We start from the raw sequence: 23,023 nt of genomic DNA, 5'->3' as shown, positions 1-23,023 counted from the left end.
TACCATGGAGCTACAAATGCCTCCTTCTAGACAATTCCAGAAAAACAATCCTAAAAACTCTGAGGGAGTAATTAATGACTGTGCCTTCTAGAGGAAGTTTTCCAGGTTGGTGACAGATCTCATGCTTTAGAGCAGCAGGCTGCCCAGAACTGGGCTTCTAGGATGTAGAATCTATGCCACCAGCCACCTGGCCACCTGTCTCTGTCCCTAGTCCAGTGGCATAGAGCTGGATGCACAACGAATGGTTATTTTGCTGGAATGATTCATCCCAAGGTTGTGAGTTCTAGAAAGTATCAGACCTGAGGTCCAAGAAATTCCACCCAGTTGGTCTTATTAAATCTTACCGACTCAGTGAATGGGGCTGTGGTTTTGCTTTACAGGAACGCAGCTGACTTTCTGGAGCATGCTTTTGCGGAGGGAGGGGCAGAAAGAATGGTCTAGGACAGTTATTGAAACTGAGTAATAGATATACAGGGGTTCGTTTTACTACTGGAGTCCCTGGGTGGTGCACACGGTTGATGTGCTTGGCCACTGACCAAGAGGTTGGAGGTTCGAGTCCACCCACAGGCATCTTGGGAGAAGGGCCTGGCAATCATCTTCTGAAAAATCAGCCATGGAAAACTCTGCAGAGCACAGTTTTACTCTGACATATTTGAGGTTACCATGAGTCAGAATCGACTCAATGGCACTTTTTTTTTTTTTGTTTAGTTGGCTTTTGTATATTGTTAAAAATGTCCATCATGGAAAGTAAAAGTAAAAGTAGGTCAGCTTGTAGTTCCAGCTGGAAAACAGCCTTAGCCAACTAAGATAAGAGAGTTGAGGCTGGCCCAACCCTTTCCCGCACAAGGACACCAACTGTCTTTGGAAGAGAGAGGAAAAGTATTTGGATCAACCTGTTTATTTGGGACAGTTTTATTACCTTCCTGCACCCCCCTCCTCCTTTTCGAAGCCAAAATGGCATTTCCTCCCAATGTTTCCCCAGGGATAAAGAAATCTCTGTCAGCATTCCAAAGCTTTGTTCCCTCTTGGCCCCAAGGAGGCAAGGCTCTGGATTTCTTATTTGGCGGAGGAAGAAACAATGGCAGCTTCGTTTGAGAGAAAGGCCCTGCTTGAACAATCATTAATGATACAGCGCGGGTATTTCTCTCTGTGGCCTTTCACAGGCATCATGTTTTTTGATTTTATCAATCTGCTACCCAGGGCATGATGCTCTTGATTTGAAAGTGAGCAAAGAAGGCAGGGGGACCTCATTAAAACTCACATGCTTTATGACTTCCAAAGAATTCCTGATTTTTTTCTCAATTTTGAACTTAGAGAGCCATAAGGTAGACAAGGACAGATATTTATTATCTCCAGTTTTAAAATAGTTTATTTTTGTTATTGTCGAGACCATACATGGCATTCATACACCAATTCAACAGTTTCTACATGTACACCTCGGTGACACTGATTACATTCAAGTTGTGCAACCATTCTCAGCCTCCTTTTCCAAATTATTTCTCTCCCATTAACATAAACTCAAGGCCCCCTAAGCTTCCTATCTAATCTTTTGATTTGCTGTTGTCAATTTGGTCCCGTACAAATAGACCTTAAAAGAGCACAAGGCTCAAGGCAGACATTCTTTGCTAGTTAAGCTAAACTATTGTTTGGTTTTAAGAAGACCTCAGGGGATATTTTTGGTTTACATTTTAAAGGTTATCTCAGGGTAATCCTTTTGGGGGTTCTATCCTGCCCCCATGGCTCCAGAAAGTCTGGAGTCCGTGAGAATTTGAAATTCTGTTCTTCGTTTCCCTTCTTTTAACCCAGATTCTTCTATAGAATCTTTGATCAAAATACTCAGTAATGGTAGCCAGGCACCATCCAGTTCTTCTGGGCTCCCGGCAAAGGAGGCAGTTGTTCATGGAGGCAATGAGCCACACATTCCATATCCTCCTTCTTTTCCTGACCCTTCCTTCGTCCTCTGTTGCTCTAGGCAAATAGAGACCAATTGTGCCTTCGATGTCCTCTTGCAAGCTTCTAAGACCCCAGGCACTATGCAATGAAATAGGAGGTAGAACAGAAGCACTGGAACATCCCATGAAATAATGACCCCAAACCTCCAAACCAAGAAACCAAATGCCATGAGGTGTTTGGTTGTACATAAGCAGCCTCAGTAGATACTCTTCTGTTGTTGTTGTTGTAAATATATCTACCACATTTTGCCAATTCAACTTTTTACAGGTGTACAGCTTATTGACAGCAATTATAATCATCAGCTGTGCCACTCTGTCCTTAATCAGTGTGATTTTCCAGCACCGTAATTTCTTTCCCCCATTTTACAATTGAGGAAACTGAAGCTTAGAAAGGCTAAGTGACTTGTCCAAAGCTTCACAGTTATTGCGTGGGACCCTAGAAATGATTTCAGTTTTTTTTAATGTCTTTAGGAGGAGTCCTGGTGGTGCAGTGGTTAAGCATTCTGCTGCTAACCAGAAGGTCGGCAGTTCAAATCCACCAGCTGCTCCTTGGAAACCCTATGCAGCAGTTCTACTCTGTCCTACAGGGTTGCTATGAGTTGGAATCGACTCAACGGCAACAGGTATTTTTTTTTTTTTATAGGTATGTTTTTAGGAACGTTCTGGTTGTATTTCTTCTAAGACTGATTTGCTTGTTCTTCTGGCAGTCTGTGGTATATTCAGTACTCTTCATCAATGCCACAGCTCAAATGCATTAATTCTTCTGGTTTCCTTCTTCGCTACCCAACTTTCACATGCAGTCTTAGAAGAAATACAACCAGAACGTTCCTTCGAAGTGAGGATGGCAAGACTTACACTCGCTGACTTTGGACACGTCCTCAGGAAAGACAGATCTCTAGAAAAGGACACCATGTTTGGTAAAGAAAAAGGCCGATTAAAATGAGGGAACCCTCAAAGAGACAGACTGACATAATAGCCACAATGACAGATTCAAACATGCCAATGATCATGAGGATGGCACAGGACTGGGCAGTGTTTCAGTTTGTTGTGCATAACAGAATGAGTCTACTCGGTGGCAAGTAAGAACAACTGTATGCTTTCAGAGCCCTGGCCGGTCTATACATCTTTGCATTATATCCATCTGTCTTTGGGTCATTTCCCACCACCAAGTTTGGACATTATTCCTCACTGGCTCCCAAGTGAAATACACTTGGGAAATACCCGTCCCCCACTGAAATCTCTCCATGGAGAGATTTGCAAAGTTGAAATGGAAGTCACCATCAGTCGACAGCAATGGGTTTGGTTTTTTGTTTTTAAGTGGGAGTGGAGGGAATGAGTGGAGAAAAGTTCTAAGGATTGAGGACAAAGAATGGGGTGGGATGGGGCCAGTTCTTAGAACAGAGCTTGCTGAATTATGTTCAGTGAGATCCAGTTGGCTTCTTCCGGAAGAAACCCTGGAGGGTCTGGGATTGGTTTCCTGAAGAGGTGGACAAGGCCTCATTTTAATCAGGGCTGCTTTAGCTAATCCCTGCTGGGAAGCAAACACCACCCATCTGTCGGTTCCTTGTGTTGCTATGATGCTGGAAGCTACACTATAAGTATTTCAAATACTAGGGCCACACATGGTATACAGGTTTCAGTGGAGAATCCAGACTAAGACAGACTAGGAAGAAAGGGCTGGTGGTCTAATTCCAAGAATCAGCCAATGAAAACCCTATGGAGCACAACAGGACACTGTCCGATATAGTGCTGGAAAAGAAAAAGGAGTCTCGGTGGCATAGCAGTTAAGCACTCAGCTACTAACTGGTTTGCACCTACCAGCCGTTCCATGACGGAAAGATATGGCAGTCTGCTTTCATGAAGATTACAGTCTTGGAAACCCTATGGGGCAGTTCTACACTGTCCTATAGGGTTGCTTTGAGTCTGATTTGACTAGAAGGCAATGGGGTATAGTGCTAGAAGTCATCAGGAAAGACAAATTGCTAGAATTGGTCATATCTGGATAAGTGGAGGGCCAGGAAAAAAGAGGGTAACCCTCAATGAGATGGATTGACATGACAGCGACAATAATGGACTCAAACATATCAACGAGGGTGAAGATGGCACAGGACAGGGCAACATTTCATTCTGTTACGTATAAGGTTGCCACTAGTTGGTAGGAAACCCTGGTGGCGTAGTGGTTAAGTGCCACAGCTGCTAACCAAAACGTCAGCAGTTTGAATCCACCAGGCGCTCCTTGGAAACTCTATGGGGCAGTTCTACTCTGTCCTATAGGGTCGCTATGAGTTGGAATTGACTCGACAGCAACGGGAATACAACAACTGGGGGAATCTGGTGTCATGGACCAGCTTCAGATTTAGGTTCAGCAGCCCTGCCCTCTAGCCCTGTGCCCTGGGCACCACAGCCCCTAGAACCTGTGTCTATAAGATGAAGACCAGGTTGGAAGGCTTCTAGTACAGCAGCTGACAAATGGTAAATCCAAACCCATTGCCGTCTAGTTGACTCCGACTCAATAGCGACCCTGTACGACAGAGTAGAAAACTGCCCCATAGGGTTTCCAAGGCTGTAATCTCTACAGGAGCAGACTGCTGTGTCTTTCTCCAGAGGAACAGCTGGTGAGAGCTCTAACCACTGTGCATCAGGGCTCGTGGTGGGAGTTCATGAATGGCGGATTCCTTCTTCCCTGTCCCTTCCAGGCAAAATCATCCCCCTTGATGGCCAGTGAGAGGCTGAAAGGAGGAGGGGCACTCCCCATGGTCAAGTGGACTCTTAAGAGCTAGAAGGAGCAGGGAGTGCAGGCTATTGGAGAGGCAAAGCATCCCCAAGCACCAGGGGCGGATTACCCAACAGGCAAGGTCATCTGTAGTGAACAGTTTCACATTTTCTGACCACATCAAAGATTCTGCTTCTAGGTGTGGCTGGCATCTGTCTCTCTCCCAAAACCTTCCTACGGAATCAAAGCCTCTTCAAAGTTAGAATCCCTGATGGGGTGGATGACCAGGAAGCAAGGTAAGCATGGGTTTACTTGTGCTTACTAATCTGTAGCTTACAATTTCACGTGAGTTCCACATGTGGTAAGTAAGCATAAGTAAGCCTGTGTTTACCTTGTTTATTGGGCAGTCTGCCTCTGCCAAGCGCTCCACTTACTCCAAGATGCCCCTCCAAGGTTCCAGTCCTCGCCACTGATCCGGACCTAGCTCCTGTGCTGCTGGGTTCCCCAGGGCAGGTCGCGCTCCGGGTGCGGGGCGCTGGTCTCGGGCTGGGAATGCCCTCCACACAGCGACCCCCTCAGCAGCCATCCAAGCCCAGGAGGCTCACTCGCCCCAGGTTGCCGGGAAGCTGCACCCTGGAGCCCGGGCCCACCATGGGGGACCCTGGCATTTGGCCACATAATCTGCTGGGGACCACGAGACACCGGGGGAGGATCAAAGCATTCTTGAGGGGCCAAAGAGCCTGGGGTTGCAGTTTGGTTAGCCTGGCCTCATCTCGCCAATAAATTTTCTGCAAAAGAGGCAGAGGTGGAGCGTGGAGGGCTAAAGGGGGCTTGGTGGCTTGGAGGATAGGAGGGGGTTGCTTGCACCTGCACTCTGGCTGTGTTAAGCCAGCATGAAGCCAAGTGACATCTCCCCCTGGCCTGCCCGCCCCCACCTGCTCCTTTCCCTCCTTTAGAACCCCCTCCTGCCCTCCAGGTCAGCGTTTTCAAAGAGAAGCTTTCCTCCAGGCCCTTAAAGTTTATGGAGCGCTCTGTTTTAAAGGGCATGCCTTCTAGTTGGCTTTCTTCTCTGCCTGACCCTCCTTCTCCTCCCTACAGGCTCTGTGGAGAAACACTGGCACCAGCCTTCTCCATGTTCTCACCCCACCTGAACCTAAAAAACCCAAACCTGTTGTCATCCAGTGGATCCAGACTCATGGCAAGCCCCCGTGTTATAGAGTAGAACTGCTCCACAGGGTTTTCTTAATGGAAGCAGATTGCCAGGGCTTTCCTTCTCTGAGCTGCTGGATGGATTCCAACCACTAACCTTTGAATTAGTAGTTGAGGGCAAACCATTGGTGTCACTTAGAAATATGGGAAGGGACTTCAGAGATGACTTCATTTTGTAAAGTATCCATTCCAAGAGGGAAGTGACCAGGTCCAAGGGTTAGTGAGTTGGCAAAGCCAGGGGAGAACAGAAGACTCCTTAGAAAGCCTTACCACCTTTTTCCAGTGCGGTATTTCAGACAGAAAGAATCCCAGAACCTTCTCCAACCAGGTCAAGAACTCTTTGAAGGTGTCTGTGCATTTGCCAATTGGCGGCAAGACACAGGATCACACTTCAGTCTCTCGGATGTTATGGACAGTTGCTTGCTCTCCATGTCCAATATCACAGTGAAAGTGAAGACAGAGCCAAGCAGAGATTGGTCCCTTTCTTATTCTGTCCTTCCCCGCACCCACCAGTCCCAACAAACGTACTGGAGTATCTGTTCTGGACAAATCCCTCTGCTCGAGTCTTCTCCAAGGCTGGAGTAAAACTTGAGCACAGGGATGCTTTTGGCAGATATTCAGAGAGACTTCCTGGGGCTGAGAGCAAAGGAAATATTTAGGACCCCTGCGGGGCACAAACCCAGACCCCAGATGGGGAGCATATCACTCAGAACAGAGCAGGGAGGCCTGTGTAATTAGCCTGGTAAGTTTAGAAACACAACGAGAATACTTCTTAGAAGTGAGGATGGTGAGACTCTGACTTGCTAACTTTGGACACATCATCAGAAAAAGACTACCTGCTAGAAAAGGGCATCACAGTTGGTAGAGGGTTGGTGAAAACAAGGGAAACCCTCCATGAGATGAATGGACACACTAACCAGAACAATGGACTCGAACATACCAGTGATCATGAAGATGGTGCAGGACCAGGCAGTGGTGTCATTAGGGTTAGTGTCACTAGCTCATGGTGTCACTCCCCTCCATGGACCCCCTCCCATACCAGGCCACACAGAATCCTTAGTAAAGATTTTTGTACTAATGTTACTCTTGAATCGTAATTCCTGTATATCATTCCTTCTTTTCCTTTAACTATTACTTCATTTTCAAAAAAGTTATTGATAGAGGTTCACAAATACTAATTACCAAAAGATTGTAGCTATAACGCCAGAAAATTGTAGCTATACCGCCAGAAAATTTGACAAAATCAGGGACTATAAAAACACGAGCAGCAACAAAAACAATAGCGTGTGCTTATAGCTCCAGCAGACGAAACCTCGTGGTTGGAAGCTTCATTGTTACTGAGCCAAGCGCATTAGAAGGTTCAAAAAGTAAATTAGCGTGGAGTTTTCACCTTGTAGGTATGTTGATGCATGGAAGCTGGGCCTAGGAAAAATGTTTTTGTTGTTATAATTAACTACAGGGATATTTTATTAAAAAATAAATTTCTGTTGAAACACTGCACCAAAATTTTATAAATGGTCATTTTGGTGTCACCTCCTCTGACACTGTCACCTGGTGCGATCTGCGCCTCCTAGGTAGACAGACCATGTTTCATTTTGTCATACATAAGGTCACCACAAGTCGGAGGAGACCCCACAGCATCTAACAGGAACAATAACAAGTTTTTGCTTAAAGCCCAGCCAGACATACCTAATCTGGAGGCCACAGGATCATGAAACCTTTGTGACTTGTGGGACCCTCTTTGTCACCAGGATGAACCTTCATGGGACCTGGGTTCTGAGGAAATGCATCTTTTTGAAACTATTCCCATCTTTCCCCTAAGTGACAGGTTTTTCGTCTTGTTTTTAACATTTTTGACTAGGATTTTAGCTGGACAGGATCGAGAGCAGCACTGTGGGAACACAGAAATATCACCCAGGTGTTCAGAATCGACACCAGAATTGGTTTCTAATTCCTTTTCCTTCCCTCTCCTCCTGTTGTCCTTCTGGGACTTCACGCCCTAGGTCTGTTAGCTGCTGCGCAGAGTCCAGCAGAAGGGAATTATAACTTGTTATAGTTTTTGATGTTTGAGGGAGACCTGAGAAATCACTGAATTGTCTACTTTCAGTTTATAATCAAGTGACCTGAAGCCCAGGACAAGGAATAGATAGATCTATTCTTGCCAATGGCGCGTGCATGTGGACGAGGGGGAGTTCTCCCCACAGCACCTGCCTCACCCACACTTTGCTTCCCCCACCCCCCGATTCCCCTCTACCTGGTACTCGGATTGTTGGGAAAACATGGAGATAAAACCCACCCCCTAGAAATGTTAAACCTCGGTATGGGATGGGAGTAGGGGAGTGTAAAGTTCTCAGGGTTAAGGGTGTACTGTTTGGCTTCTAACTGAAAAGTTAGAGGTTTGTGTTCACTCAGAGGCACCTCAGAAGAAAGGCCTGGGGATCTATTTCCCCAAAATTCAGCCATTGAAAACCCTGTGAGCACAGTTCTACTCTGACATAAGGTGGGATGAATGAGTTGAAGAATGAGAACTTTTTTTTTTTTATTATTCAGTTAGTCATTAGACCCCTTAGGGGCTGCATGGGGGCTCACAGCTAGAGCTGAGAGTGTGCATGTGTGTGTGTGTGTGTGTGTGGTGTGCCCCTAATGTGGCAACAGCCACATATGCCCTTTGATAGCTGCCTCCCTTAGCATGGCCACCACCCCTGGGGGTAGGCCCAGGCCCTGCTACAACCCTGAGCCTCTGCCGGCCTGAGGACCGCTTGGAATGGGTACTGAACTAAGAATAAGTCAAGCAGCTTGGCAGTTGCCTGATCTCTTGGCTGCTACATGACCCCAGTGAACTGAGCCACGTTTCCAGCCTGAAGACGGAAGCCGCCGGCGCGCTGGACATGTGGATCCCCCAGATATGCTAGGAGCCACGATTGCTTCACTGTCTGCCTCTGACACCGATCAGCTGCAAAGGGCACATTTTTATGACATGAAACATCAAGCTGGCACGAAGTCGCTGTGGCCTTGTCTGGTCCTGCACAGCCACTATTCAGCTGTGTGTCCCCAGGGGCAAAAAACTGAGCCTCAGTTTCCCCCCCCCATTTGTAAATCGAGGGGCGTGGACTAAGCCGAGCCCTAGTGGCGCAGTGGTTAAGAGCTCGGCTGCTAACCAAAAGGTGGGCATTTGGAATCCACCAGGCCCTCCTTGGAAACGCTATGGGGCGGTTCTACTCTGTCCTATAGGGTCGCTATGAGTCAGCATCGACTCAAGGCAACTATTTCTCACGTAGGAGGGATAGGGTCAGATCCCGGTGTCCTTTGCTCAGCTTTGTGGCCTCGCCAGGCGGGACGGGTGGGGACTGGAGGGTGGGGCATTGTTGGAGACGGGATTCTAACAGCCTCCCGGAGGACAGCTCTCCCCGTAAGCGCCCTCCCCTTCCCGCACTGCATGTGACAGGCCGTATATTTGATTACGAAAAGCAAATTGGGAAATCAGATCCCCGCCGTCCCATCTGGGATTATTTATTTCGCCAAGTGCAGAGGGGCGAAGTCGCGGACTCGTTGCCACGTTAGAGTAGCCGTGCAGGAGAGGAGGTGCGTTCGAGGTCAAGTCCGGAGAAACCAGAGCTGTAACCGGCAGGAGGGAAGCTCTGCCCCTGGGATGGTCAGGACTTCTCCAAATCATACAGCAGCTAGGGGCTTGCGGCAGGTGCATTCAGCCGGGCGATTGAGGGTGGTGGTGGAAGGGGCGGTTCCCGTGTCCCCCACCCTCACCCGGAAGCTTCAGCCTCAGAAAATTGGGCGGGGGCGGCAGAAAATCCTCCAATTCCTCCCCCTCCCACCTCAGGGTCTCTGGTTTGCAGCTAACCAGTAAACCCTTAACCCTGAGAACTCTCCACCCACACTCCCATCCCATATTGGGGTGTAACATTTCTAGGAGGCAGACTGTTGAAATTAAAACGATAACACCCAAGATAATAACAACTCCCAGGACTGCGTTTTCACTATGGGCAGGTCACCGTGTCTGGGGGCTTACACTTCTCATTTAGGATGAGTTCCATTTGGCGGTGGAGGAAAACAAAACCAAACAAACAAACCAAACCCATTGCTGACTCAAGGCGACCCCAAGTGTAGAACTGCTTGGTAGGGGTTTTCTAAGCAGAATTGTTCATAGGGCTTTCCTTGGCTGTAATCTTTATGGATGAAGATCACCAGGTGTTTCTTCTGCGGTGCCGCTGGGTGGGTTTGACCCTCCAACCTTTAGGTTAGTGGTGAGGCCATGCAGTGGAGGGATATGAGGCGCAAAAGTGAGATGCAGAGGGCGGTTAAAGATCTTTCTCAATATTCCATGGTCAAGGGGCGCCAGAGTGGGATTCTGCCTCCCCGGTTCCCCAACTCAGCCAGTAGCCCCCAAGGTGGACTGTTTGCGCAGAGACCGGAAAAATGGCCAGAGGAGGGGCTCCCTGAGCGGGGTGAGGGACGGCAGGGCCAGACAAGGTCCCGGAGCCTGACTCAAGCCGGCGTGGCCGCGCGGGAGCCGGAGCCCGGAAGCGCGAGGCTTGGTGTGTGGAGGGCGGCCCAGCTGGGATTCCGCAGCGAGGAATCGGATCAGTGAGTGAGAGTCAATGTGATACAAGCTCTCCATCGTTTGTCTTTTTGGGGGGCGGAGGGGGGGAGGAGGTGTTTTGGAGCCGGCGGGGGGAGGGGGGGAGAAAGCCTTCCTGCCTTTTTGTTCAGGTTCCTGCCTGCCGCATTGGAGCGGGAAGGGGTGCGGGGTGAGAGGGGATTTCAGGGAAGAGAAGAAGGGGGACTAGCGTCTAGAAGCTCGGAGATGAGCAAACCTTCTCGGCCTGAAAGGCGGAGGAAAGCTGCAGACACCGCGCGGCGACCCCGCCCAGCGCGGCGCGCAGAGGCCCTAGCGACCCTGCCGCTTTGCAGTTGACAAGAGGGCCTCCGAGTGGCACTTTGTAATTTGGTGTCGGTTTACAAGCCAAAAGGACTTCTGCTTCCTTACCTAACAGGTCCTTCGTCATGGCCTGACCCCTTTTAAGAGATGGTCCTGGAAAGGGGAGCTGGGCTCCGTGCGCCCTCACCTCCTTCAAGCTTGGGAGGTACTGGGCGCCAGGCCCTTTCCCCGGACGGGAGACCTTGTAGCCCGGGGAGTAAATGAACCCCGTTGTTGAGCTTCTACTATGTAAAGGCTCTCTTTTCTCTTAATTCCTGAGTCAACACACCCATCCGGCCCAAGGAAGCCCACTCTTCCCATTTTGGAGATGAGGCAACTGAGGCACAGAGAAATAATTGACCGAGAGAGCTCAAGCCCTCTCGCTCATATTTCCTCTGAAAGTTTAGTTTACTGGCCAGTTTGTGCAGCCATAGATTGCTTTTATGATCTGATCAAAGCTTCCATCATTCTCCCCAGAAAAATGCATATAATTCCATATTCAGGATCGGAGCTTCTCTTTCCGAAGCTGGTTCCGGGATAAAAGTCCCCCTCCTTCCCACCCACCCCACCACCTCTCCTCCCAGCAATTGGTGGGGTCGTGATTCTCTGGGGGTTTTCAGGGCCGGGGGATGGGGTGCGAATTCAGCTGGACCACGATTATGGCTATCTTTCCCGAAGTGCGGCAGCCCGGGGGCAGGGCGGGAAGGACAGACCTGGGAAGGGGAAACGCGTGGAGTCGGGCGGGCAAGACTGGAAGGGGCAGGGGACGGCTGTGCAGGTTTTTTGCTGGGACTAGGGGGAGAGTGGCAGGGAGGGTACCGTCCTGGGCCCACCCACCTGGAACGGGCGGGAAGCACAGTGTCCGGTGGACCGGGCTCCCTCAGGGGAAGGCCAGCTGGCTCTGCCCGAATGTTCTAGGGCCTCGGCAGCTCCGAACCTCCCGGGAGCCAGCTCCAGCGTCCTCGGTGCCTCACCTCTGCTGAGTCCCATCTCAAGCCTGCGTGGTACTGTACACAAACCCCATTTGCTTCCTCGTTACAGAAGAGCTTTAAAAACCGGAACTGGTTCAAGGCTGGCTCCTTGTTTATTTTTCAGTTTAGCAAACAGACGCTCACTCCTTTCCCTCCGGCTCCCCTTCCCTCAGTCTGGTTACCCAAATTTCTTGATTTTGTTTCTTAATATTTAAAATAACCGGTAAGGGCTAATGATTCAACCTCCTAACTCCCACCCTCGGCTATAAAACCGACGTTGGTGTTGTTGCTTGGGGCCCTCAGTCGATTCCAACTCATAGGGGCCTTATGTGACACAGTAGAACCGCCCCGTGGGGTTTCCTAGCCTTTAATCTTTACGGGAGCGAATCGCCAGGTCTTTCTCCCTCCGGGCAGCAATAAAAAAGATAAAGCCCAGTCTGCCAGCCGCAGGCGCTCAGGTGGCCCTGGTGGGGGCTTTTCATTTGCACACACGAATTGGAGCAGAAGCCTTGAAACAAATACCTGTTTGCAAAGGCAAGAAGCTAGCTAGGAGAGGAAGATTCTGAAAAAGCCAGAGGATTTTGTAAAAAAAAAAAAAAAAAAAAATACAGGGCCCTGTTAAGGAGTGCTGAGAAGGGATGCGCGGGAGTAAAATAAAAAACGTGAACGTACTGGCTGGGAGCGCAGTTTCTCAGGCATCAGAGCGGAGGCCTACCTAGGACCAAGGTGCTAGATCTCTGCTCTCCCCCAGACCCAGGCTCCTCTCAGAGACTCAGATTAGTAAACAAACAAACAAATAAACCAGCAGCAACCACAAACACCAAGAATAGTAACACTTTTCCACCCACTACGCAAGGCTGCAGTCAAGAGTTCAAACGCTCTAATGCAGTTTATAAAAAAGCACTGGGATGAGTATTAAAGCCACGCAAAAGGTAAAACTCACGCGTGTCAGTAGTCGGTTTCAAGGGAGAGAGGCACCAGCGGTCTGCATAACCCTTTGTCCGGGGTCTGAGCGCGCCCCGCAGGCGCCAAGTTCTGGGGTCCGCTCTCCAGTCACCCTCGGAGACAACCAGAGGATGCAGCAGCCTGAAATAGGCAGGACTTTCCTCTTCGTCCGTCAGGTAGCCTTGCAAGCGGCTCTGGAGAGCAGCACCCGCACAAACGGAAATCCCAGCCCCTGGTCACCAGAGAAGAACTTTCCCACACTGTCAAAGGCACGCAGATACCTGCGCGTCCGCCGGGCCAGCGGCGCGCCTTAGTTTCACAGCAATTCCTAGGGTGCCGTCGTTCCCACCGTGGAAACAAAGGCAAGCCCACCTTTCGGAGTTTGGTTAACTTCTAACTTTATGACCGGCTCGGACAAAAGTCACATTGGAAGCACGTTCGGCAATTTCCTTACCTCATCAAATATTTATTGTGCGCCTACTATGTGCTTGGCGCTACGGCACCCAGCTTCCGAATCCGTTCTTAAACCGATCCTACCGTAATACATTGATTATTTATAGGTGTAACCAGAAAGTATCTATGTGGTTTTAAATTTAGTTTAAGAAATAAAAGACAACTTTGAGTTAGGGCTCCAATTCTTTCCTTCAATATGAAAGAAATTTAACTCTGTTATTAAACATTACGTGAGGGGTATTTGAGGGGGACGATGGAAAGTCTTTTTTTCTTTAATAAATACATTGGGTCACACTCCGAAAAAAAGTCATGTATTTTAAAAGCTTACATTTAAAAACATCCTTTGACTGAATGTACTGTACCTGAATCTCTTCAGGGCGTGTGTATCCGTTCTCCGCAAAGCTAAGTGTAATAGTAACTGACAGAACAGAAAAATGTAGGAAAAAGATTTTTTAAGTGACTCAGCGACCTGGTGAAGGTTAACAATGAGCTGCTTTGCACTTTGACGATGCGAGGCGCTAGCCTCAAAAATACCTGCAGGTCTTTTGTCAGCTAACCAGGCACCCGAGTTGCAAGGTAAGGCTTGCTGTACTCCAGCAGGAGAAAGTAGGGTGCCGCTGCGCACCCCACTAGAGCGGCCTCAGGTCGGCGCCCAGTTTTGGGTTAATGATTAAGCCGCTGTCTTTACGGGTAATGCTGAGAGCGTGGAGACCAACAATAGCCTTTCTGATCTCCTGCCTTGTCGTCTGTTACCTTCTCTTGTTGACGATGCATTCGTAAGAATACGTTTGTGCTGCTTTCCCGGCTGGCGAGGTGCGTGGCGACTTCTGGCCGGCGGGCGCGGTCCCCCTTGGATACTGGCGCGCGGACGGCACCCGGCTGCAGCGAAGGCCCCGCGGGCGGACTCTGGCCGAGCGGCGGGGAGGAGCGCGGGGCTGCAGGAGGCGGAGGGCCCGGCCGACGCGCCTCGGCCAATCAGCGCGCACACCGCCGGCCAGCCGGCCAATCAGCGGCTCGGAGCGGGGGCCGCCGCGGATAATACTCGGAAGGGGAGCGGAGGCTGAGAGTGTGGCTAGGGGCGCGGCGCGGCGCGGACCGTGAGCGCCGTCGGCCGGGGAGCCCGCGCTCGGAGCCAGGCTGGGGCGGCCGACCCTTCCGGCCACCCCGAGTTCCAGGAAGCCGAACGCCGGCCCCGCGAGGTGAAGCGCCGGGGCTGCGGAGGACCGATCGGAGCTTTGCAGGGCCTGGGATGTGCGGGCGAGTCGGCTGAGGACTCGGCTCTGCACCCGCCCTCCCCTGGCGAGTGGCCTCGGGCCTCCAGCTGTCACCTCCGTGGCCGCCCCGATTTCGGTGTGCCAGCACAGCCAGCAGCCTGCGAGCGCGATCCCAGGGCTGGCTCTGCTGGCCCCGGCCTCCCACTGTTGGTGAGTGCGGTGATGCCGCTGGGGTGTGGGGGGGGTGGGGTGGGGTGGGGTGGGGAGGCGCGCACGGGGTGTGGGTGTTCGCTTCTCATTTTTTCTCGGTGTGATTTGTCTGGGCGCCTTGCCTTAAAGATGCAAATCAACCCGGGGTACACAGAGTTCGGGCGGGTCAGCCCTGTGCGGTCCAAGTGCTGTGTATCACTGCACGCCGCTCTGGGCTCGGTGTTCCTGTGGGGCTTCGAAGACAGCAGAACAATTTTGGTTTTTAGCTGATTATTTGGGGTGGAGGGATGAAAGGCCCTCCCAAAGCTCAAGAAGGGGACCTTGTGCTAGTGTAGGGGGATGAGAGGCTTTGGGAAAGCCTGGGTGGTGCTCGCTGCGCGAGGCCCATTGTAATCAAAAGGGAGATAATGATTCCATCGAGGTTTTTATATTCGTCGTGGCCATTCTGGTTTGGTCTGGGGAAGACTGACAAGTGGCCTGTATGCCTCCAAATGCAGGGGACTAGGCTGGCCCAGCTGGACGCAAGACTTTGGTCCGTAAAGCGTCCGTAAAGCAAGAGGGCAGAAGTTCAAAATCAGGCGCTTGCCGAGCACTTAACAATTCATAGAAGAAACATCCAGTTGGTTTGGGGGTCCCGGCGGGGGTCTAAAGAGACAAGAAAGGCACGAGGCGTCTGAATGTGGGTGACGCGTGGAGAACGTCAGTGGTCCCGGGGCCGAGGCGGGCAGGCCCGCGCCCCGACTCTCGGGGAGGGTCCTGACGCCCGCCGTGGGTCGTCGGGGTGTCTCTATGTCTCCACAGAGCGCAGGCCAAGGAGGCGCGGCGCCATGGCCGAGCGGCAGGCGGGACCAGCGCCTGGGGACTGGGAGATCGACGTGGAGAGCCTGGAGCTGGAGGAGGACGACCGCGGGGCGCTGCAGCCGGCCGTCGGGGACGGCGAGGACGACGAGGACGACGACGAGGACGACGACGGCGACGTGGAGGACGACGGCGACGGCGAGGCGGCGACGGGCTTGTGCCCTGGGGCGCCGCTCGGGCCGGAGCCGCAGGGAGGACCGCCCAGGCAGCCATCCGCTCCGCAGGCCCCGAGCACCCCGGCCAGGCCCGGGGAGCGGGGCGCCACCGCGGAGCCGCGCAAGCTGAGCCGCACGCCCAAGTGCGCGCGCTGCCGCAACCATGGCGTCGTGTCCTGCCTCAAGGGCCACAAGCGCTTCTGCCGCTGGCGCGACTGCCAGTGCGCCAACTGCCTGCTGGTGGTGGAGCGGCAGCGCGTCATGGCCGCCCAGGTGGCGCTCCGGAGGCAGCAGGCCACTGAGGTGCGTACCGCCGGCCCGGGGCGCCGTGCTGGGGGCCCGGGGCTCGAGGGGACGCGGCTGCTCCCACCCACCGGACCCACCTCGGAGGGGTGGCGAGGACGCTGCTCCGTTGGCCCGCGCTGGCCGCCAGGGTCAGGAGGGAGGAAGCCGTGGCCTCGCTGCGGAGTCGGCGGCCGAAAAGACTGTGTTAAAAAGGCGGCCGAGAGGCCTGGAAGTGGTTAGGCCTGTTCTAGACGTTATGGGAAAGTCACTCCATTTTTACTTTTTATAATTAAAAATTCATTTTGGTAGCCTTGCCGGGGGAGGTGGTTGAGCTGGCGCACGGTGTCCAGCACCATGCTGGTCACTGCCCCACTGGTGCTGACTGCCCAGAGGAACCACGGGGTCCAGAGCGCGCAGGGTGCTTCTGCCGTCACCCGGCCGGTTGAGACAGGGCAAGTAGGTGCCCATTTTACAGATGAGACCAGCGGTGGCGTGGGAAGGGAGGGGCGCGCAGCCCGAGGCCATGCAGCCATTGCGGACCGTTACTGTCCGGGTGAACGACCTAAGAACCCCCGGACAGGGACAGGGGTGTCTGCGCCTCCCCTCGGGACGCCAGCTGGGGGAAGAGCCAGCGTTTCTTTAAGGCTGAGGTTCTTCTCAAACCCGAGTTTCTGTTTGTGTTGGGCCTGCGAGTAGAGAGTTCAGAGCGAGTGAGGCTTCCCGGCTGTCTCCAGACTCAGGCCTTGGGGGATTCGTGAGTTTGCTTTCTGCTGAGAGAAGTGCGGATGGATCCAGGCATCCACCGCAGACAGTGACTCCAAAGGATAAGCCCCCACCGCCCCGGGCAGCGCACCCGACGCTGAGGTGGTCCGGTCCCAGCCTCCTCCCGAATCCCGCGTCTGGGTGGCAGGCCCTGCTTTCCCGCTGGACGCGGGAGTGGTGGGGCCCGGAATTCCACCGACCTGGCGATGACAGCTGGGGCAGGGGGCGTCTCCTTGTCCAGCTTTCCTTGTAGACCTCGAGGGTTTGTTCATTTTTCTTGTGCCCCAATCGCCCAGTGGCACGTTTGTGGGAGAGCCCGGCGGGAAGAAGCTGAGATATAGGCACCCTCATTCCGCCTTTCTCCTCTTGGTGGCCCCCCTCCCGCCCCCGCGATCTCTCCCAGTTCCACTCCAGTCTTCTCCCCGCACTCGGGAAGAAACCAGCCCCGCAGCACTCACCAACTGCAGGCCCAGGGCGCCTTGGGTTCCACTGGTGAGCACCCAGGCTGGGGCTCGTACCACCTTCCCCATTGTGGATTTACCCCCACATGGCATGTCCCAACATTCCTGGCCGCAAGGGCTCTGCCGGGAGAGCCTGGGGTGACTAACAGAACTGCCCCAGAGAAGGCCCTGGGCCCTACCCACCACATTCAGGCAGAGCCTCCAGCTTCTTATGGAAAGAGCTCCAATATAATTAATTTTGGAATTGCTGCCACACAGGCCCTGGTGGCCCAGCGGTTAAGTGTTTGGCTACTAACCAAAAGGTCAGCAGTTCAAGTCCACCAGCTGCTCCTTGGAAACCTTATGGGGCAGTTCTACTCTGTCCTATAGGGTGGTTGTGAGTCGGAAGGGGTTCCATGGCGATGGGTTTTTGGACAGTTTTCCAGTTTCTGGCCAGCGTTCCTGATGATATTTGTGTTCACAGGACAAGAAGGGACTTTCCGGGAAACAGAATAATTTCGAGCGCAAAGCCGTGTACCAGAGGCAAGTCAGGGCACCCAGTTTGCTGGCCAAAAGCATTCTAGAAGGTAAAGCAATGCAAACGGATCCTTTTTACCTTTAAGTGGAATTCTGAGTGCCTCTTAAAATTTTTTTTTTCTTATTATTCAGTTACAGGGCACATTTATTACCCTGTGAGTGAGCTACCTGAGGGTAACCAAGAGGGTACTTAAATAAAAAATATTTTTATTAGAAAAATTTCCTCTAGGAAGGAAACCAGGACCTGGGAAAGTAATCTCGCATAAACCGCTGAGGGGTTGGCCAACAATCCTGCTAATGTTCTTGCCTGCTTAATAGATACTGGGTTAACATGGAGTGCTTGAAATTTGCCCCAGTGTGAGCAACGCTTAAAGACAAACTGCCAGTGATGGGAGCAGATGGCCTGGAAGAAAATCAAAACAAAACAAAACCTTCCTTAGTTAGAGCTGGAGCTAAATAGAGTTGGTTAAGGAGGAGTTTAACCCATGAGCAATAAAAACCTTTAGTCCTGGTGATTGGTGATTCAGCCTCAAAACTCACCCTTCCATTTTACTCTTTTTCTCTGTGAATTATCTAGATAACTGCCTTTATTCAACAATTCATTTCAATATATATATATTTATAATTTTTATTGTGCTTTAAGTGAAAGTTTACAAATCAAGTCAGTATTTTTGAGAGTCGAGGTCTAAGAACATGGAAAGGCTTTGAATCGGACCAGCCAGCAAAGTGGAGGTTGAATTTGACCAGTGTGTAAAGTCTGTAGTTCTTCCTCTAGGTTTTCACTTTCTCTAAAACTTGGGGGATAACTTAATTGTTCAGAAAGTATTACTGATGGTTTAATCATTTCTATCTGGGCATGAAATTTCTTTGTTGATCTGCTAAATAATGCGTTAGGTCCCTTCCACCACTGAAATAAAAGGAGCATTTTTATTTCCTTGAATCACTGCCACTTCGTCAAATTCTGGTTGAAAAGTCGAAATTTTCTCCAAGTAAATCTTTCAGTTGTTTTTTCCCAGTGTGGCTACTGAATTGAGCTGGTTCTGGGCAGGTTTCTGAGTTTGTTTTGGTCTGACCCTGGGCTGTGTACTTCTAACCTGAGAGTGGTTTCCCATGCATTAAAAATGAATTTGGTTACAAACTGGGTAAACAGATTTATAGCCATAGGGACCACGCTGATGAATTGAAGTTGTGCCAAAGCAACTTGAGAAGTGGGAGGAGGAAAAGGAAATGGTAAATTCAAGTAAATAACTTCCTGGCAAAACTTACCGTAGAAATGGCAACATTATTTTTCAAAGTCTATTTTATTTGCAAATGAGTCTGATGATTTGTCTCTATGTAAACACAAATATCACAATGGATCCTTCAAACAAATTCGATACTGCTGAGCGCTCTGGGGATGATGAAATACTCAAATCGCTTTATGCTGCCAGGAATTCTATTTATGTTACACAAATCTTTGTTTTTGACTCTGCTTCTGCTCATAAAATATGCGATGACTTTATCTGTGTTCTAATGACTATTTTGGTATCTGGCCAGCATGATGAGCGCTTGAGAAAAATGTGGTAGAGCAGTTATTGTCAATATAGCAGGGAATTCTCCCTTCCCGCCCCCCTTGTTTTTGTTTGTGCTGGTGGTTAGGGAAAGAGCCTCGGGGAAATGATTCACTGCAGACTGCCTTCGACTAGTTAGCAACTCTTTTCAATTTTCTATGCTTCTCTGTTTCCTGAAGTCTCTTTTCTTATTCCCACTTATCTGCTTTAACTGTCTTTCTCTTTTTTTCCTAGCTCTCCTTGGATTATTCTACAACTGTAACAATGCATACATAATGAGCCACCTTTAGAAAATAAAAGTGACATCATCTCTCGGTATAGATATCTTTTTGAATCATGGAAAAAAGAATGACTTGGGTTGTAATAAACCATTGATTGAAGCAAGATGAGCAGCCTTGTCTCTCAATGTGCAGGGGCCTGGCAAGAATATTATAATTTCAGTCAGTGAAGTACGCCTGTCAAAGCAAACAAATTTATCACAATGGCAACAAAATTACGATGTGGATATCCTTGCCTTCATAGGGAATTATTTTAAATGGAGCTTACAGTTATAGTTTTGTGTTCTGTATAACAATTTTGGCAATAAATCAAACCAAACTAAACCCAACCACCCATTGCCATCTGGCTGGCTCGACTCATAGCGACCCCATGTGCTACAAAGCAGAACAACTCTGTAGGGTTTTCTTGGCTGTAATCTTAACTGATGGAGATCGCCAGGCCATTCTTCTGCTGTGCCACTGGGTGCGTTTGAACCATCAACTTTTACGTTAGTAGCCAAGAACAAACCCTTGGCACCACCCAGGGATCTTCAAGTTGGTGATGTAGAAGTATAAATACTTGTTCTGCTGATTTGTAATGTTTCTGTTGCCTTCTGCATTTATAGATTTTCCTCCCCTCGTTCTAGGGTACCGCCCCATTCCCGCGGAGACTTACTTAGGTGGGGCCTCACCGCTACCTCCCCCAGTAAGTGACAGGATGAGGAAAAGACGGGCCTTTGCTGATAAAGAGCTGGAGAACATTATGCTGGAGAGGGAATACAAAGAGAGGGAGATGCTGGAAGCTTCCCAAGCTGCTGCCTTGTTCCTGCCCAATCGCTTGGCGCACGGACCTGAGTACAGCTCCTACAAAAGTGCCTACAGCTCCACCCCTGTGGAACCCTCGAGCAAGGACTTTTGCAACTTCTTGCCCACCTGCCTTGATCTAACCATGCAGTATTCCGGGTCTGGGAACATGGAACTCATTTCTTCCAACGTCAGCGTGGCCACGACTTACAGACAATACCCTGTGTCCTCCAGATTTTTAGTGTGGCCCAAATGTGGCCCAGTTAGCGACAGTCTCCTCTACCAGCAGTGCCTGCTGAATGCCACCACCTCGGTGCAAGCCCTGAGACCCGGGGTGGCCTGGGACTCAAAGGGAACACGCCTCCCGGATGCACTCAGCGTAGAACATGACATGATGCCTGCCAAAATGGAAGGCTCTCTGGTGCTGCCCCCCATGCCCGAGGTTCAGGCCGCAAGAAGTGACCTGCAGGGCCACCAGGCAGTGCCCGAGAGGTCTGCATTCTCCCCACCCCGACGGAATTTCTCTCCCCGGCTTGACACGGACTCCCTGGCAGCTCCAGGGCACATCTTAACCAAGATCAACAAGGAAAGCACCAGGCACCCTCTGCCACTTAAACACAATCCTTTCCCCTCATTGTTCCAGCAAACACTTAATGACAACCCGGGGCCTGAGTTAAAAACACCGTTTGTCAAGGAGGCCTTGGAAGAGGCCCCTAGGAAACACCGGGAATGTTCCATCAAGGAGAACCAGAAGTATGCGTTTACAATAGATGGGTGCACAAAAGACCTTTTCGTAGCCAAGCAAGTTGGAACAAAACTCTCGGTGAATGAACCCCTGTCATTTTCCGTCGAGTCTATTCTTAAGAGGCCTTCGTCTGCCATCACTCATGTCTCCCAGTGAAAGGCCGTGCCAACGGAAAGCTGGGTTTTCTGCCGTCTCCTGGGGTTCTTGCCATTCACTCATTAGAAAAAAAAAAAAAAAGCCAAGGTGTTTGTATAAAGAAATTTCTAATGTAAATGGTGATGATTTAAAAAATTCTGTATATTCATATGCGTATACCTTGTCTCATCCCATCAATCTATTTAAACCTAAAGATGGAAATTGCTCACGTGCAAATTGGGACATTTCCGGCTTCAATGGCATTTCAAACAGCAATAAAGTTGACACTGTCTCCTAAAGGACCTGGTATTTCCTGTAGTCACCAGTTGTCTCAGTCTAGATGAGAGGGCTCCTGTCTAGCAAACGGGGTCTGATTTTCCTATGATTCTGCGTATTATTTTAATTGTGGTAAATATGTGTGTCACAAAGCATTTGCCACGGCAATGTTCTTCACGTGTACAATTTGGTGGCATGAGTTGGGGTCATCATGTTGTGCAGCTGTCACCATTAGCCATTTCCGAATTTTCCCATCACCCTTAGCTGTGATTCTGTGTATTTTTAAGTGTCCTTAATGGTTAGGTCACTGTGAGTAGAAATCGACTCTCTGGCACCTAACAACAACAAAATGGTCAGGACAGGAAGGATGCGCAGGAGAACCTTTATGAGGGTTAGTTTTGCATTTTGGAGGGCATGTAAATTCAGCTATTTAAGACCGTTTGAGGCAAAGGTTGCTTTAAGGAGAATATATGGCTGATTTGCATGCTCATAGGATATTAATTTCATATGATTGAGCAAATTTGAATTAATTGGAAGGGAAATCAAGTTTAATATGTCATTTATGTGCTAACCCAGGTTCTTGAAGTCAATGTCTTTTAACTCCTGGGGCCCCGTTTCTTTCTCTGGTGGGGCCTCAAGCTCCTGTTCTATGTGTGTACACTATGAATTTAGATTGTTGGGGTTATGGAGTCCTGGATGGTGTGAATGTTTGTGTTTGGCTACTAACCAAAAGGTTGGCAGTTCGAATCCACCCAGTGGTGCCTCGGCAGAAAGGCCTCGTGATCTACTTCCACAGATTATAGCTATTGAAAACCCTATGGAGCATAGTTCTACTCCGACACACACAGGGTTGCCCTGAGTCAGAATCGACCAGATGGTGTTGGTTCAGGATCACAGAGCAGCGACATTGCAAGTTGAAACCATGATGGTGCACAACCCTCTCTGGTGCTCAGCTCTTGTGTTAGCTCACGTGTTTCCTAAAAATGGATGACAACCGGCATTCAGAGGCAGGCCCAGTAGTAGCTCAGATGGTCTCCCAGTACCGGTGACTCAGCAATGCTTTATGCCTCCCCCTTTTTCACCAATGTCCGAAGCTTACAGTATAGCCCCTTTTGAGATTAAAACATTATTTGAATTGCTTCAACTGACAATTGCTGAAGCTGCAGGTGTTTATCACAGAATAAGGATAACTTCCGGGTTCCTATGCTCTCCTCCCCGCTCTCCCCACCGGCCCACAACAACAGATATTCATGCTCTCAAAGTTCTGGAGCCTAGAAATTTGGAATCAAGGGGTCAACAGGGCCATGCTCCCTCCGAAGGCTCTAGGGAAGAATCCGCCTCTACTCTTTCCTAGCTTCTGGTGGTTGCTGGCAATCCTTGGTGTTCGTTTGCTTGTAGCTGCCAGCCTCTGCCTCCAGTAGATCTTCTTCCCTTTGTGTGTGTGCGCGTGTCTCCAAGTCTCTCTTTCCTTATACGGACAATAGCCATCAGATTTTGGGCCTGCCCTAATCTCCTACCACCTCACTTTGACTTGATTACATCTGCAAAGACCCTAATTCTGAATAAGGCTCCCCTGTTTTCAAGTTCAGGAGTCCCTCAGTGGTAAAGGGTGAATGTAT

General features: G+C 50.3%; 1 protein-coding gene across 2 annotated transcripts; it reads left to right on the top strand.

Moving 5' to 3' along the window:
- Window positions 1–14,257: 14,257 nt before the first annotated feature.
- Window positions 14,258–21,844, top strand: DMRT2 (doublesex and mab-3 related transcription factor 2). 2 transcript variants are annotated; one of them, XM_049896799.1, is made up of 4 exons: window positions 14,258–14,600; window positions 15,402–15,916; window positions 17,585–17,687; window positions 20,092–21,844. In XM_049896799.1, exons 2-4 carry the CDS (start codon window positions 15,428–15,430, stop codon window positions 21,147–21,149), a joined length of 1,650 nt encoding a protein of 549 aa, XP_049752756.1. In that variant the 5' UTR covers window positions 14,258–14,600; window positions 15,402–15,427; the 3' UTR covers window positions 21,150–21,844. The 2 variants fall into 2 exon arrangements, with proteins under 2 accessions (XP_049752756.1, XP_049752757.1); XM_049896800.1 differs by lacking the exon at window positions 20,092–21,844 and adding an exon at window positions 19,422–19,477.
- The last annotated feature ends 1,179 nt before the right edge of the window (window positions 21,845–23,023 follow it).

This window comes from Elephas maximus, chromosome 9 (assembly GCF_024166365.1).
Source record: "Elephas maximus indicus isolate mEleMax1 chromosome 9, mEleMax1 primary haplotype, whole genome shotgun sequence".
NCBI classification, from domain to species: Eukaryota; Metazoa; Chordata; class Mammalia; order Proboscidea; family Elephantidae; genus Elephas; species Elephas maximus.
The sequence above is the reverse complement of the archived record's forward strand: the minus strand, read 5'-3'. Positions and strand labels throughout refer to the sequence as shown.